At 38.7% G+C, this 15651-nt stretch overlaps 1 protein-coding gene across 1 annotated transcript; it reads left to right on the top strand.

Annotated features, from left to right (window-relative positions):
- The first annotated feature begins 3286 nt into the window (after nt 1-3286).
- On the top strand, nt 3287-14517 carry CASP1 (caspase 1). The gene is made up of 10 exons (XM_080640439.1): nt 3287-3331; nt 3955-4221; nt 6890-6952; nt 9054-9169; nt 9840-10013; nt 10418-10652; nt 11060-11203; nt 13287-13396; nt 13861-13964; nt 14426-14517. Exons 1-9 carry the CDS (start codon nt 3325-3327, stop codon nt 13957-13959), a joined length of 1215 nt encoding a protein of 404 aa, XP_080496565.1. The 5' UTR covers nt 3287-3324; the 3' UTR covers nt 13960-13964; nt 14426-14517.
- The last annotated feature ends 1134 nt before the right edge of the window (nt 14518-15651 follow it).

Below are 15651 nucleotides of genomic sequence, written 5' to 3'. Positions count from 1 at the left end.
ACCCTGTATGAATATGGGTCCCCAGAGTCTCACCCGGAACTGGAGTTCAGTGCAGAGAGGAGCTTTTGTCTCCCTCCCACTTGAGAAAGCCAGCCGCACACTCAGTTGCCAGTCCTCTCCACACACATCTCAGTACCTCTGCCTCCTACAGCTCCTCTGAGTCTCAGTGTGCTTTTCTCTTTCCTTCTAGTTGTAGAATTTCCACTCAGCCAGCCTTCCTGTGGTTCTGGATGATGTCTGTTTTGTCTTTTAGTTGTAGTTTTGAAATTGTTGTGTGAGGCAGCAGTTCAGGTGTTTACCTATGCCACCATCTTGGTTTCTCCTGACATGAGGATTTTTAAATCAGGAATCTTCCTTTCAAACATGACTTATAATTGGACTGTTCCATTAATTTATTTTATGATGATTTTATCTATGTAACAGTCTATGTAACACTTTTCTACATATATAGCTGAGTTGACATATTTATCATTTCTAAAATTTATTCCCATTCTGTCCATCTAACTATAGGTAATTCCATTTTAGTCCCTAAGTTTCAACTGATTTGTTGAGGATAGTGTATAGTCATAAAACAAGACAGAAAATCCTTTCCAATCCAGTGTTTCATTACAACCGTTGATTTCAGTTTTTGCAATTTAACATTATGTGGTATAATTTACATAACATAAAATGTACTCCTTTTAAGGATTTAATTTGATTATTCTTTATAAATGTCTGATGTAGAATAACAAGATGCAGAACAATTCCATCACCTCAAAATGTTCCTTCATGCCCTTTGCACTCATTTTTTCCTCCATCTCCTCCTCAGGAAACAGTGACCTGGTTTCTATGTAAACACATAAGATTTTCCCATTCTAGAACTGTATATAATTGGTATCACAGGGTATGTATTCTATTGAATATGGCTTATCAGAATACAAGCATAGTGTTTTCATCAAGGTAGTTACATGTATCAGTAATTTGCTCCTTTTTTATTGCAGAGTAGTATCCTAGTGTATGGATTTAGCACAATTTGTTTACTCATTCATGCACCTAAAATGGATATTTGGAATGTTTCCATTTTTTAGCATCTTTATTTTTGAGGACACAGTGGGCCCTTGCTATGTAGTGACTCTATACTTAGCTTCCAAGGATCAATACTTATGGTTCTACATCCCAGGCATACTGCCTGGCCATCCTTTCTATGGCTGAAATGGTACCTCAGCATGTTTCAACTCATCGGTGTGTGGCCCTGGATTGTAGAGAAACCCTCATGTGAAATCCTTAAGGCATTTCAGAAATAAATGAATAAATATAAATGTATATGGGAAGTGATATACATGCAATTTCTGCTTCCCTACAACAAGCCTCCCTGTGCCAAGGGTCACAAGATTGTGCTGCATACTAGATTGGGTAAGTAGCAAAGTAAAAATGAAAAAAAAACACTGAGAAAAGTCTTAGATTAAAATCTACACAGTGGATTTTACTCTAATGAAAAAATAAATTTAACAAGTAGCCTAGATCACAGCAAGAAACTGGTGGTCTACGTGTCAAAATGTAAGTTTGCTTATAATAGTAAAACAGTATTATTACAGCTAATAATATTTAATTTAGATCTTCCCTGCATTTTGCATGCTCACACACACACACACACTGAATGTTTTAGTAACTCTGGGTTATTATTCTCTTAAAAAACTAAGGTAATATTCCCATCAGTATTTTTAGTAAATAAATTGATAACTTTGAAAGACTAACAGGCATTTTGTTATTGGTCTACCTTCCATCAACCATATCTATAAAATAAATTGGTTATGTTGAGTTTATTTTGGGACAAGCAATTAAACATGTGCTTACAAAAAGCAGTGACTTCTTTAGGCCTTCCTGTGCTCCTCTCTCTTCAATTTTAACATCCTCCATATTTCATCAATCGCTTTCTTAAATAATTTCTCTTTAAAACTTACCACACTCTCACACTTTCCCAGTTACATATCAGTTTTATGTTTGACTTCTCGCCTTGAATGTGAAGCCATGAGGCAAGGGACCATTGGCTGTGTTGACTGAACCCCTGGATCCTAGAGCAGTTTCTAACACGGAGTAGGTCATCCAGATATATATGTTAAGTGAATGAATGAATGAATGAATGAGATGCAGGAGGATTCTCCCAAGAGAGAAATTTAACTAGATAACCTGCAAGTAACTAACCTTGGCTATTTAATTTAGAAATATTTAAATTAAAAACAATATTAATAACAAATAATAACATTGTGTGCTGACGATGTGCTACACAATTTCCACATTTTCATTCACTTAATGTTCAAAGGCGTGTAGGTATGTTCTATTAATTAATTTATTTTACCAACAGAGGAACCAAACACATGGGAAAATTCAATACCTTGCCCAAGAAAGGATGGTTAAAATGCTATCAGACATTCTGAGTCCAGAGTCTGAGCCATTAGTCTCTACAGTATCCCACAAAACAGAATCATCTGAAAAGAAAAAGCGTTAGATAAGAAAATATTTGATTCTGGTGAAAAATGTTTCCACTCCTAATAGCAGAGCTGCTTCTCAGAAACACATCGCTCCTAGGACATAGCAGATCTGCAGGATGTGGACACAGATCACAATGGTTCATCTTCTCCAAATCACATAGATTGAATGTATGTGTCCCTGCAATACTCAGATATTGAAAACCTAAGGCCCACAGTGACAGTATTAGGAGTTGAGGTCTTTAGCAGTTGAATTGATTATGAGGGAAAAAGCCTCATGAATGAGAGTCACGCCCTTAAACAAGAGATTCCAAAGAGCTGTCTCACCCTTTCTGCCATGTGAGGTCATGGTGAGAAGTCAGCAGTCTGCAACCCAGAAAAGGGCCATCGCCACAATCCACCCATGCTGGCACTGGTCTTGAGCTTCCAGATGCAGAACTTTGAGAAATAAAGTCCTCTTGTTGATAAGCCACGCAGTCTGTGGCATTTTGTTACAGGACTGTGCATGGACTAAGACACCAAAGATGAGTTACTTTCTAGATTACACTTCCTCATGAATGAGAGATTCATTATTGTGTGAGTTTAAATGAATGCATACTTTCTCTTTACTTTCTTATTCTTAGGCTCCACTCCCTTCCTACCCAGCCTCATCCAGTGCTGGTGAAAGAAATTTTCCAAGGATATACACCCTGAAGCACTCTAAAGTTAAGCAATATGATTATTACTTCAGAGAAAAAATAAAGACTTGCATATGAATGAGCAGTTGGTATTTCCTAATATGTGTACACACCCTGCTTAAAAGGAAGGTGGAACATGCTTTCAGTTTCAAATTGCACGCCAAGGCTAAGAGAGAAAAGCCATGGCCGGTGAGTTTTGGGGTTTTGTTGTTGTTGTTCTGTTTTGTTCGTTTGTTTTTTTTACTTTCTAAAAGGATATGTCTTGGGAAAAATTTTTGGAAAGTGGCTGGCTTTTGGGGAAGCCATAATTAGGTTATGTGAAAGTTTAGGTGAACAGAACTGTGGGAGAGGGAAGAAAGAGGAGAGAGGAGAAAGGGAAGTAGAGAAGGGGCCCCAAAGACACAGCTTTCAGAAAGGCAAGGCGAGGGCTGGAAAGAACTAAGCTTTAGTGGTATTACCCTGTCATTTTGCAATCTTAACTGAGTTATCTGACAAAGGGTGCATGATCCCCCATGAGATGGGTACCAGCAGCTGCTGTCCCCAAGGGAAATAGGCCATCACTGTTTCCTTCTTTTATTATGCAGAGCTGAATAAACAGGAGTCACCCATAGAAAATCTCAGACTTCAGGCACTCAGTGAGCACACTGGGTAACACTGATGGAAGAGTGAGAGATGTGGGTAGCTCAGGATGATTGAACTGCATAGAGAGGGACATTTTATGGATTAAATCTAAAGGAGGCTATTCCCTGTTGCTGACTTGAGAGGAAAATGAGGCTGTTTAGTGACTTGAGGAATCCTTGTGCTTCAAACAGACAAAGTCCTGAAGGAGAAGAGGAAGGTTTTTATCCAATCAGTGACCCCGGGCACAGTAAATGGTTTGTTGGATGACCTATTAGAGAAAAGAGTGCTGAACCAGGAGGAGATGGAGAAAGTAAGAAATGAAAATGCCACAGTTATGGATAAGGCCCGAGCTTTGATTGATTCAGTCATTCGGAAAGGGCCCCAGGCAAGCCAAGTGTGTATCACTCACATTTGTGAAAACGACTCCCACCTTGCAAAGAAGATGGGGCTGTCCTCAGGTAAGGTATACACCTCGGACTAAAGTCCACGCAGGCCCCATGTCTCTGACCCACATAGGATTTCTTCATTGTTCCTGTTTGTTTTCAGACAACTTCTTTACGTCTGGCTTCAGGGCCCTATATCTAAGTCAGTGGCAGTATTGTATATGCCCTGTCTCATTACTCTTTCTTCTAATTCCTTTAGCCTCAGAGTCTTTCTTTGAATTAAAACTCACATCCCATCCTGAGAATATGGTAGTTCAGTTGTTGAAGTTTATGAGAACAGTCTGATAAACTTCATACCACATTCTCTAAGTCCTCCTGGCAAGGCAATTTATCTAGTTAGTTAGTTAGTTAGTTAGTTAGTTAGTCAGTCAGTCTATGCCTGTCTTACTGTCATAGCAAAGTTCATCTCTGGGTAACTTCTTGTTTTTCTTTTAATACCTTTTTTCCACTTAACACACCCCCAAATTAAAGACAATAACTAACAATAAAGGTTCAGCTAGTTACTTAAGTCTAGGAATCCCTAGAAACTTATATAGTTATCTGACATGAAGACTGAAGGTCTGTCATGGAGTAGTTTTTTTATTTCTCTCCAAAAGTTTGCTTTCCAGGACGAATAAAATATTTCAATGATGGTGAAGCACTCAGAGAATAAATTCAATGCTGACAGAAAAGCTAGGATTTTAAATGTGGACTCTTTCATTTAATTGCCCTCTTGCATTTTCTTTTGTGTGATGTTGTCCACCTAGCATGGAAATAGGCTGAAGACCATTGTGTAAGGCCCGATCTCTACCTCACATCCTCCTGAGGCCCTGATACAAGACAGACAGGCATCTGACCTGCCCCTTCTATCCATAGTCCCTATGTCCCCCACACAGCTGAGATGGTAGCTCTGGCAACTCTCAACCACTGGTCTCTTTTATGGTTCCCAAATCCAATCAGAAGGAAAAGTTGTTCTTTGAAAGCAAGTGGTCTTTTTCTCTGGGAATAGGGGAAACCTATGCCTGGCTTACTGACATAGCAAAGTTCATCTCTGGGTAACTTCTTGTTTTCCTTTTATTTTTATTTTTTATATATTTTTTATTTTTTTATTGATTAAGGTATTACAAATGTGTGGTTATTTCCCCATTGCCCCCCCCCCCCCCCGCCCCAACCGCTCCAATCTTGCCCTCACTCTCACCCTCTGTTGTCTGCGTCCATTGGTTATGCTTATATGCATGCATACAAGTCTCTGTTTTCCTTTTAATATCTTTTTTTTTCCATTTAACACTCCCCCAAATTAAAGACAATCAATAACTAACAACAAGGGTTCAGAATAATTGTATAGTAGCCAACGTTTCTTTTCCCTTGCCCCATTCCTTTCAGTTCATAGTCCTTGAGTTCTAGAGGCACTTGGACAAACCACTATAATGAAGCTAACACGTGGAGTCGCCTAGCTGCTGGCCAGCTAATGTCTCCTCAGGCAGGCTGTCATGCCTTTGTCTGTCTCTCATCTACTCAGCAATTGTTTTACGGGCCACATAATGTGGTAATTAGATAACTTATTTCAATGACTCTAATGGGAGAGATCTTTCTAAAAAAAAGTTCTTGACATGTACACTCCTGCCACCACAAGGCCTCCTCCAGAAAACGTTCTTTAACTTATTGATGCTTAGTCAGTCCAGCAGTCTGGATGGGAAAGACAAGACAAGCTGCAGTCTGTCACCTTGGGCTCAACATTTTGAGGGATAGCCTATGGCTCTTCCTCATTCAGGCAGGCAAATGGACCATATTTTATCTATGGAAATCTTGTCTTCAATATTTACAATGGGATGAAAACTCAGGGTATTTCACATTTGTTAGCTCATGCCAACTCTTAAGAGTTTTGGATTAAACTTCTAAGGTGTGTATTGTTATATTGAGATACTTATAAAAACTTAAAGAACCTTAAATTTAATTCCTGTCCTTGAAATTGACAAGCATAATGAAACATGACCTCAGAGGATGCAATGATAGGCTTGAGTTGTTTTATGCAACCAAACAGTGTAACAGGCTTTTCAGTGTTTGTGGTTTTTTTCCCCTGGGAATATGCCACTAAGTAGGGCAAGTGCAGATTACAGAGCCTGTGGCCAGGGCCCGTGTCACATGCATAAACCCATAGTGCCCTTTGTGGGCTGGCAGAGTGGTTCAGTTCACCAGAGTCCAGATTTGTGTTTATACCCTAGCTCTACCTCTTTCCTGATCTATGGCACGTAGATGATTAACTTAACACTGATTGATGGTAGAGAAGTGTCACCTCGTCATCATTTTCTGCTGTGATACATCTTGTCAGTGTACTTGTCCCAGCCTTTTCTTGGTTTTCTCTAAAATCCAGGTCATCATTGAGTTACTCAGCTTCACTTTGCATATACCTGCTATGCAGTAGTGATCACCTCAGCAGCCACTTTGAAACACGCATATATGTTAAGAGCACTCTTGCTTCTGTAGCTGATGGAATCTCATCATAGAAAGCAGAAATCAAGGGGTTCACGGGCAGGCACACTTCTGTTTTGCTTCCAATGTTAATGCCCAGTAATAAATATGTGGAGAGGCTTTTGTTTCTCAGTGACCAGTGTGGTTGAACAGATCAAAGCTTGTGGACGTTGTTTTCATTACGGAGTTTCCAACAGAGATAAGTGACTCATTTATGGCCTTTATCTTTCCTCAGGTGTGCAATCAGAAAATGATCATAATACACAAGACTCCCAAGCAGGGCTTCTTCCCTTCCCAGGTAATGGCATGTTCAAAGCAAGAACATTTTTGAACCCCATCTTTCTTGACATTAACTACAGATTCATGGGATAAATACTGGGTGAGGAGGCAATGGGCAATTTTTCTGGATTGATCCTATGCCTTTTGCTCTTTTTAATCTATTCTGCTTTAGCAGAAGTCATTCCTGCAGTTTCACTACCATGTTCATTCCAACAAATTCTGAATACGTGTCTCAAATTCTGACTACCCACTTGAACGCCACACTTCATTATTCTAGTGCCTACTGAACATAGGCACTGACATCTCCCACAGACCCCTTTTCCTCTACATATTGAGAGCTAAACTTGCCATCTGCCTTCCTTCACACCTTGGTTCTTCTCCAGTTTTCTCTGTCTTGGTTATGGTGCCACCATTACCAAGTTATTCAAACCAGAAACCTGAAATTTAATTTTAGCTCTTTCTTCTCCCTCAGTTCCACCATTCAAACAGTGCCAAGATTTATTGATTCCTCTCTCAAATCCAGATCTGTCTAGCCACTTCTCTTTGTATTACTATATTTCAGAGCTCCTATTCCCATAGTTCCCTATGATTCTCCTGCCATAATCTCATTATATTTTTCTTGTATTTTTTAAAATAAATTCATCATTGCCCCCCACTGGGCTTTAAGCTTTATGAATCCAGCCTCTTATTTACTAAATAAGGGAGGAAGGGAGGGAGGGAAGGAGGGAAGAAGAGGAAGGAAGGGACAGTATTTTACCCACAGTTCTTGAAGTATTTCATCTGAAAGTAATTCTTTTCTCTAAATTTTGGAAGATTTTTAGAGGTCACATACATACACACATTAGAGAGATCCTGGAGGACAGAACAAAAGCCCTTCCTTCCTTCCTTCCTTCCTTCCTTCCTTCCTTCCTTCCTTCCTCCCTCCCTCCCTCCCTCCCTTCCTCCCTCCCTCCCTTCCTCACTCCCTCCTTTCCTCCCTCCCTCCCTCCTTCCCTCCCTTCCTTCCTTCCTCCCTTCCTCCTTCCCTTCCTTCTTTCCTTCCTCCCTTCTTCCCTCCCTCCCTTCCTTCCTTCTTTCCTCCCTCCCTTCCTTCCTTCTTTCCTCCCTTTCTTCTTTCCTTCCTTCCTTCCTTCCTTCCTCCCTCCTTCCCTTCCTTCTTTCCTCCCTTCCTTCTTCCCTTCCTTTCTCCCTCCCTTCCTTCCTGCAGTCCTTCCTTCCTCTCTTCCTCCCTTCCTCCCTCCCTTCCTACCATCCTTCCTTCCTTCCTTCCTTCCTTCCTTCCTTTCTTTCTTCCTTCCTTCCTTCCTTTCTCTCCCCCTTCATCCCTTCCTCCCTTCCTTCCTTCCTTCCTTCTTCTTTCCTCCCTTCCTTCCTTCCTTTCTTCCTTCCTTCCTTACTTCTTTCCTTCCTCTTTTCTTCCTTTCCATCTCTAATGCATCTTAAGTAAATAAAAAATAAACATATATATTTTAAAAACATTGAAATAAAATGATTATGTCCTACCTCAATTAAATTAATTTTTTTAAAATATATTTTATTGATATTTCACAGAGAGGAAGGGAGAGGGATAGAGAGCTAGAAACATCGATGAGAGAGAAACATCGATCAGCTGCCTCCTGCACACCTCCCACTGGGGATGTGCCTGCAACCAAGGTACATGCCCTTGACCGGAATCGAACCCGGGACCTTTCAGTCAGCAGGCCAAGGCTCTATCCACTGAGCCAAACCGGTTTCGGCTAAATTAAATTTTATTATAAATTTTAAATCATTTGAAATAAAATTATATCCTAAATATTTTATCTAACATTGTTTTTTGAGAGTTATATCATGCATGGCCTTGAATAAATTCCCTTTTTATTCTTCTAATCTAAAATTTTTGTAAAAATGCTGGTCCTTAGAGATAAAGGCTGATTCTTGTATTGCACCCCTGAAAATTCCCTCTGATGTGGAATGTGTTCCTATAGCAGTGACTTACTCAGCAGTGTTTTCATCTAGCCCAGGGTTTTTCATCTAAGGATTCACTTCCTCCTCTGTGGCTTCGTATGCATCTCATGCTGTGAGGAGCACCAAGCGGGACACTCAGGGATGCCATTATTCATAACGCTTCTTGTCTGTTGCAGCTCCCCAGACAGTACAAGACAACTCAGCTAAGCTGGCATTCCCAGGACCAGGAGGGAGCCTCAAGCTTTGCCCCCCAGATATAGCCCAAAGGATATGGAATGAAAAGTCAACAGAGGTGCTGTGCTCAGAAAACAGGATCCGAGTGAAAGAAACACTGGAAACTCTTTGAAAGCACAGTGGAGCTTTCTTAGAGCCAATTTCCTAGAGAAGTTTTAGAAAATCATCGTGCTGCTTCCCTTACATAAAGGATTCCTATCTCCTAGAATCCCAGGTTTATGTATTGAGTTCTAAGTGTGATATAGCTCCCTGGGTAAATAAATAATGATAGTAACAACAAAGGCATCCATTGGATGCTTAATATGAATCAGATACTGTTCTAAGCAAGTTGAAGAGTTGAGAAAACATATTTGAATAACACCTTGAACCCTAAAAATAGCTCATGTTATAGATCAGGAAATTGTGCATTGGATGATAAAATATTTTGGAAAAAATAATAAGTTAAGGAGTCATTTTTAAAATTCTGTCATTCTTGCATCAAAGCCTGTTCTCTCAAATCCTAACTCTAAAAATAAAAAATAAAAAAATAAATTAAATCCTAGCCAGTTGTCATCTGGGCATTTGGAAGCTCTATTTCAACTCCTATAGTAAGATTCATTTGCCTTTCCTATAACTATGGTTCATGAAATTTGGTTTCTGGATCAAACTAGAGGGGGAGAAACAGTCATATCCTCAAAATGAATATTTAAAGGGAACAGGAACACTTACGCAATTTGCATTTCCAACAGATTTACCCAATAATGGGAAAGTTTACTCGGACACGTCTTGCTCTCATTATCTGCAACACAGAGTTTGACAAGCTTCCCAGGAGAGCTGGAGCTGATGCTGATATCAGAGGTATGAAGATGCTGCTAGAAGGTCTGGGATACACCGTGGATGTTAAAGAAGACCTCACTGCTTTGGTAAGGTTTTCCAGAATGTAGGGACAATGATCACACCTTTCATTTTACTAAATACCTTTTGGTTGTAGCACCAGAAACTTAATTTCTTGATAATGTAAAATTTAAATTTGCCCTTGGAGGGTGCTTCTCACCGCTTCTAACAAAGTCTTTTAGCAGAAGCCTAGTGAAACTTTTATTTGGAAATTGTTTTGTAAACAATAATACCCTTTCCTCTCTACTACAAATTCCCGAATGGCATCCTATAACCCTAAGTCATCTTTCTTTAAATTGAAACTTAAATTATCTTTTATACCCCATTGATTTTTATATTACCCAGGAATTCCTTAAGTGTCTTTTTATTGAATTCCCCAGGCGCTATGATAATGGATCTCATAGTCCAAAATTAATGGCATGGTCTCTTCCAGGACATGATTGCAGAGCTGAGGGCATTCGCTGCCCGCAAGGAGCACAAGAACTCTGACAGCACTTTCCTGGTGTTCATGTCTCACGGTATTCGAGAAGGCATTTGTGGGAAGAAACACTCTGAGGAAGTCTCAGATGTATTAGACATCAACACCATCTTTCAAAGTTTGAACACTTATAACTGTCCAAGTTTGAAAGACAAACCCAAAGTGATCATTATTCAGGCCTGCCGTGGTGGTGAGTGCTGATGTCTGTTAGAACACAAGATATGCACGTGTTGACCTCATCATTTCAATACATGTTTTGTGCCTGTTTCTTAATGTCAAAGAATACCTACTGTCACCAAACAAAACTGTAGCTTCTGTGAGTTGTATGAATGGTTAGTAGATATTTATTCGATTTTCAACTAAAGAGATGTAACTTTTAGTCTCAAGACTTGGATGTCTCAGTGTCATTAGAATTCATTTAGGGTTAGTAGAAATAAAGGTTGTTAAGAAGATAGTTCCTGGGATATATGTGTGTACATGTACGTGAATGAAAGATAGCCACAAATAAATTAGTAAATATGGTTGAACAGAGGCTTAAGGGAGAAAATAAATCTTTGGCTGTTGGTAGTAACAAGATATCAAATCTTGTCTTTCTAGAGAATGAAGGGGTGGTGTGGTTAAAAGACTCAGCAAAAGGTTCTGGAAACAGCTTCTCATTGGCTCCAGAAGATTGTGAATATGATGCCATTAAGAAAGCCCATATAGAGAAGGATTTTATTGCTTTCTGCTCTTCAACGCCAGGTAATGGGTGCCTGTGTAGGACACCTTTATGGGCATTGCCAATACAGAAATTCACACACATACACACACTCTGTAGAGAATGGATATCTGTTGAACTTTCTATGACACTTCTGAAGAACAACTAAAGCAGTCCTCCTAGTTTAAATCTTCAATTATTCTTACCCACAGAGATCACGCATATTTTCACTAAATTAGTAATTAGTAAACTCCCATGGTGCAAAAATAGTTTCCTGGAACTGCTTAGGATCAATTGAGAAATATCTATGCTGAAGTAAATTAGAAGCTGATTCCACTTAGGGAAGTTTTACAATGTTGGGATCAATCAGCAGTTCAATTTGCCTAGACATCAGCATGTATTTACAGAAAAGTAGTATTATAAATATAGGAGCAGGGAGAGATAAAAAAAGCAGAAGAGGCATATTGAACCTCTAAGTTAAATTGTTTTCAACTAGAAGTATAAAGTGGATGAAAAAGAAAAAAAAAACATAATGATTTCTAAATCTAGGCTATGGATTAAGAATACTGCCAATTATATTCTGACCCTGACATCCATTTAATATTTTGTAAAGTAGTCCTAGTTATTCAGCCTCTCTGGGCTTTCTTTGAATTCCTCACTGATTTTATATATATACTACATTTTGAAATTTCTTGAAATTCACATTTTTGTGTGTGTGTGTGAGTTGACCATGTCTTAATGTAGAAATCTATCATATTTTTTCCTAAAAATCAAAAACAGTGATGCTAAGCAAAAAGTCCCACACATTTACAGCAGATTTAGCAGATTTTAGTATTATTACATATTTTTTCTTTAAAACCCTTTAATTCCAGCATTCCAAAAAGATTTACCTCTGGCTATCTAGTCTTTTGTAGATCCTCTGGCTTCTCAACATCCGTCTTGCTGAGTTCTTTCTCCTTTTCTTTTACTTTCCTCACCCCTCCATTGCAGTTGACACTTAAAAACTTCAATTCTTGTATCTTCAGTTATCTGCCACTGGTAAACTTAGCTTCACTTTCTCTGGTGCTAATTGCAAGCACATTGTGGTGCTCTCCTGAACACAGGGGGCCATTTGCTCTCTTAATTTCACAAAGAACATGTGGAGATTTCTACCTCCATCCTCTCTCCCATCCCCTTCTTTTAATAGGAACCAGCTTCATAAAACACCTGTGGCTTTAAATAGAATTTTAACCTATAACTATTACATGTTTTATTACCAATATTATTGGCTAAAAGGTTTTGTTAAAGCTTGTGTCTATGGTTATATACAGAGCTATATCACTTTTCTCTTATATATTGCTTTGTAAAATTTTAAAATGGCTCAGTGATTTCTATGTGTCTACTATTCATATAATTAATATCATTCTTCAAAATTTCTCTTTCATAAGGCTGTTTTGTCCTCCAGTAGAATACGATATTTCTCTCTTACACCTTTTTTAGGTTTGCACTTCTTTTATATTGGTAGCATTCTCATATTCAGTTAACATTTCTTTGCACAAATACTTTATGATCAATAGTATTTGATTTTAATTAAATTATTTACATGGTCGATATTTGAAATTTTATTAATATAATTACCCTATATAGACTGGGTATAACACATCCTATGTTCTCCTAGACACTTATAATCTTTCAATATATTTTTGTGGCAGAAAATTTTACTCTCCCTATCCTTTATAGTCAAGGCCATTGCATTTCAAAATGTATAAATAACTTAAATTAAAGTCAGTAAACAAAAAATCTTGGGATCCACACTCAGGTATTTCTTCCCTAAGGCCCAATCACTTCCCACTTCCTCATTCTGCCTTCACCTCCATATCTACTAGATTTATAGATCCGTGAACCCTAAGATGATACCGACTTAACATCTGCCCCATATATGGCATCCTTCATATGGCATTAACAATTGTCAAGTATCATTAAAAATATACTCATTACACATTGGATATATCACAAATGATGGCAAACAGTGTATAGAAAACAGCATGAACTCAACAAGCTTCCTCAGCTGGAGTGGAAATTCTAGCATTCTATCTTTTTGGCCAGACAAGAGTTTTGCATGAGATTTGGAATGTGCTTTATTCACAGATAATGTTTCTTGGAGACATCCCAAATGGGGCTCTCTTTTTATTATTAAACTTATCGAAAATTTGCAAGAACATGCATGGTCCTGTGACATGGAGGAAATTTTCCGAAAGGTAAGGCTCTAGATGTTTCTCGTACTCATTTCCCTGGATACTTGACTATTCCAGATGGAAACCTAGGGAGCAACTCTGGACAGGCTTATCTTTCAGAAATGCCCTTCTTTCCAAATGAGCTTTGAGTTTCTTTGCTGAGTCAGCAAACCTGAAAGGCAGATCCCATCTGCTATGATCTAGAAATCAATACCCAGAAAATAATCATTGATTTTAACTCCCGTTGAACCCTAAGTAGAAAACAACTGGACTCTGATTTCTCTGTGTCCATAGCTATTAGATCCAGCAACAGAGTTAAACAGTCTGGTCATTCCATGCTTAGATATGTATATTACTATGATTCTTACAGATGCACAACCTTTTTTGCTTTCATGATTTATTTCGCTCTACTTTCTGTAATTTTTCAAGCTTAAGTGAAGGTTCTTCTGCTCAAGAATACAAAAATACAGATTCTCTTTTCCCTTTAGGTTCGATTTTCATTTGAGTCACCGGATGGTAGGGCACAGATGCCCACCACTGAAAGAGTGACTTTGACAAGATGTTTCTACCTCTTTCCAGGATATTAATATAAGTAAGTTGTATCATTGTCAATGGACAGATATGTGTGTGTGTGTGTGTGTGTGTGTGTGTGTGTGTGTGCGCGGCGAGGGTGGGCAAGGTTGGGGAAGAAAGCCTCAACTTCATCCTTATCAAGGTCTCAAGGACTCATGTAGTAAATGGGAGCTACTAAAAGATGCTTTCTGCTGGTTCAGTGCAGAGCTGCTCTTCTCTCAAAGTTCAGCAGTCAGATGTCCCTTTCTCAGGGTCAGCTGACATAGACTGAGATGTGGCCATAAAATGATGAAAGTTTGGTTTTAGATGTCCCTCCTTTTCACACAGTAGGGCAATATTTAGACATAGCATGGTCTTTTCCTTCTGTCCCCATAAGTGGATTGATCTTTTAACTTGCATTTCTTTTAGCAGAACACTTTTTTAATTTTGTGTGTGTGTGTGTGTGTGTGTGTGTGTGTGTGTGTGTGTGTTTTCTTGTAGGAAACCAGGATCCTGTCATTCTGTTCTCATTTTTGGAATTATGTCTGCAGGAAACAGACATTTCTTTCAACATTCTAATAAATCTAAAATTTAAAAAATGAAAAAAAGTTGTTATGCTGTTTTTGTACTCTGAGAAGATACAGCGTGTGATTTGGAGCTTATAATGGATCTGGAGACCTTATACTTGATCCATGATCAATGAACAACCTAATAGCACCATTCTTTTTTTCTAGAAACCATTTTCTGGGCTTTCAGTTTTAGGGATACAGATGCCAATCACAATAGCTATCTGACTTCAAAGAACCTGCTGGTCAGCAAGAGAGATGCAGAGTATGATAAGTGATGTATCCAAAATCCTAGAGTTTACCACTACCAGAAATTACATATTTCAATCCTTTCTTAAGGTATTTTAGGGCTGCAAAGTAATTTTGACTCAACTCCAGGCAGCTCACAGTTTACAGTGCTATTGGGAACAGAACCCAACAAAACACAAAACAATTAGCTGACAATACATGACACCCTATGTATTGTATACAAAGTAATATCCTTGTGTGGTGCATTGGTAATGAGTTTGAGGTAAAATCCTCCAGTCTACAATGCTAGACTTGGGAAGGACTGAAAAGACTACCTTTCACATGCAATTTGAGCCCTTCCTAATCCTAATCCATTAAGAGTTGAGTTGAATTTCTGAACTTTTGAAGACCTTATAAGTTGAATATCAGTTTTTTTCTCCCACTAATTAATCTTCTGTACATATCTTTTTTGTGCTACCATGCATTTGTTCTACTGCAGCCTGAGACTGCTTCTCTGATGACTCATTGTTCAGAGAATAAAAAAAAAAATGGTAGTGAGAAGTCACCCTCAGCGAAAATTAAACATGTAGGCAGGTTTAGGCAGTTACAGGAAAGCATGAGGAGAGTGGAGACACAGATTCCTTCAGAACTTATCCATAAAATCTCAAAATCACAGGGAGACAGGGAGGGGATGATACCACCACAGTCGAAACAGAAAACAGAAGCTATTTTGGATAATTCTTTTCAGGAAATAAAAGAAGACCTGTTAGTTTTAACTCCTTCATGAGTTTATGAGTTTTAGGTGAGCAGAGGAGAAATACTGAGGGGTCAGAAAAAGGACAGAGAGAAGGATGTGTGGGGGCAACAAAGTGAGAGAAGGAAAAGGAAAAAAAACAGAGGTGCCAGCCAACAGGAAAATGTTTCATCATTTAC

Source organism: Plecotus auritus (genome assembly GCF_963455305.1).
Source record: "Plecotus auritus genome assembly, chromosome: 9".
In the NCBI taxonomy this organism is placed as follows: domain Eukaryota; kingdom Metazoa; phylum Chordata; class Mammalia; order Chiroptera; family Vespertilionidae; genus Plecotus; species Plecotus auritus.
The sequence above is the reverse complement of the archived record's forward strand: the minus strand, read 5'-3'. Positions and strand labels throughout refer to the sequence as shown.

Coding starts and splice junctions, on each gene's coding strand:
- CASP1 (XM_080640439.1), top strand. Junction 10,653..11,059: donor TATTCAGGCCTGCCGTGGTG/GTGAGTGCTGAT, acceptor TTGTCTTTCTAG/AGAATGAAGGGGTGGTGTGG. Junction 11,204..13,286: donor TTTCTGCTCTTCAACGCCAG/GTAATGGGTGCC, acceptor CTTTATTCACAG/ATAATGTTTCTTGGAGACAT.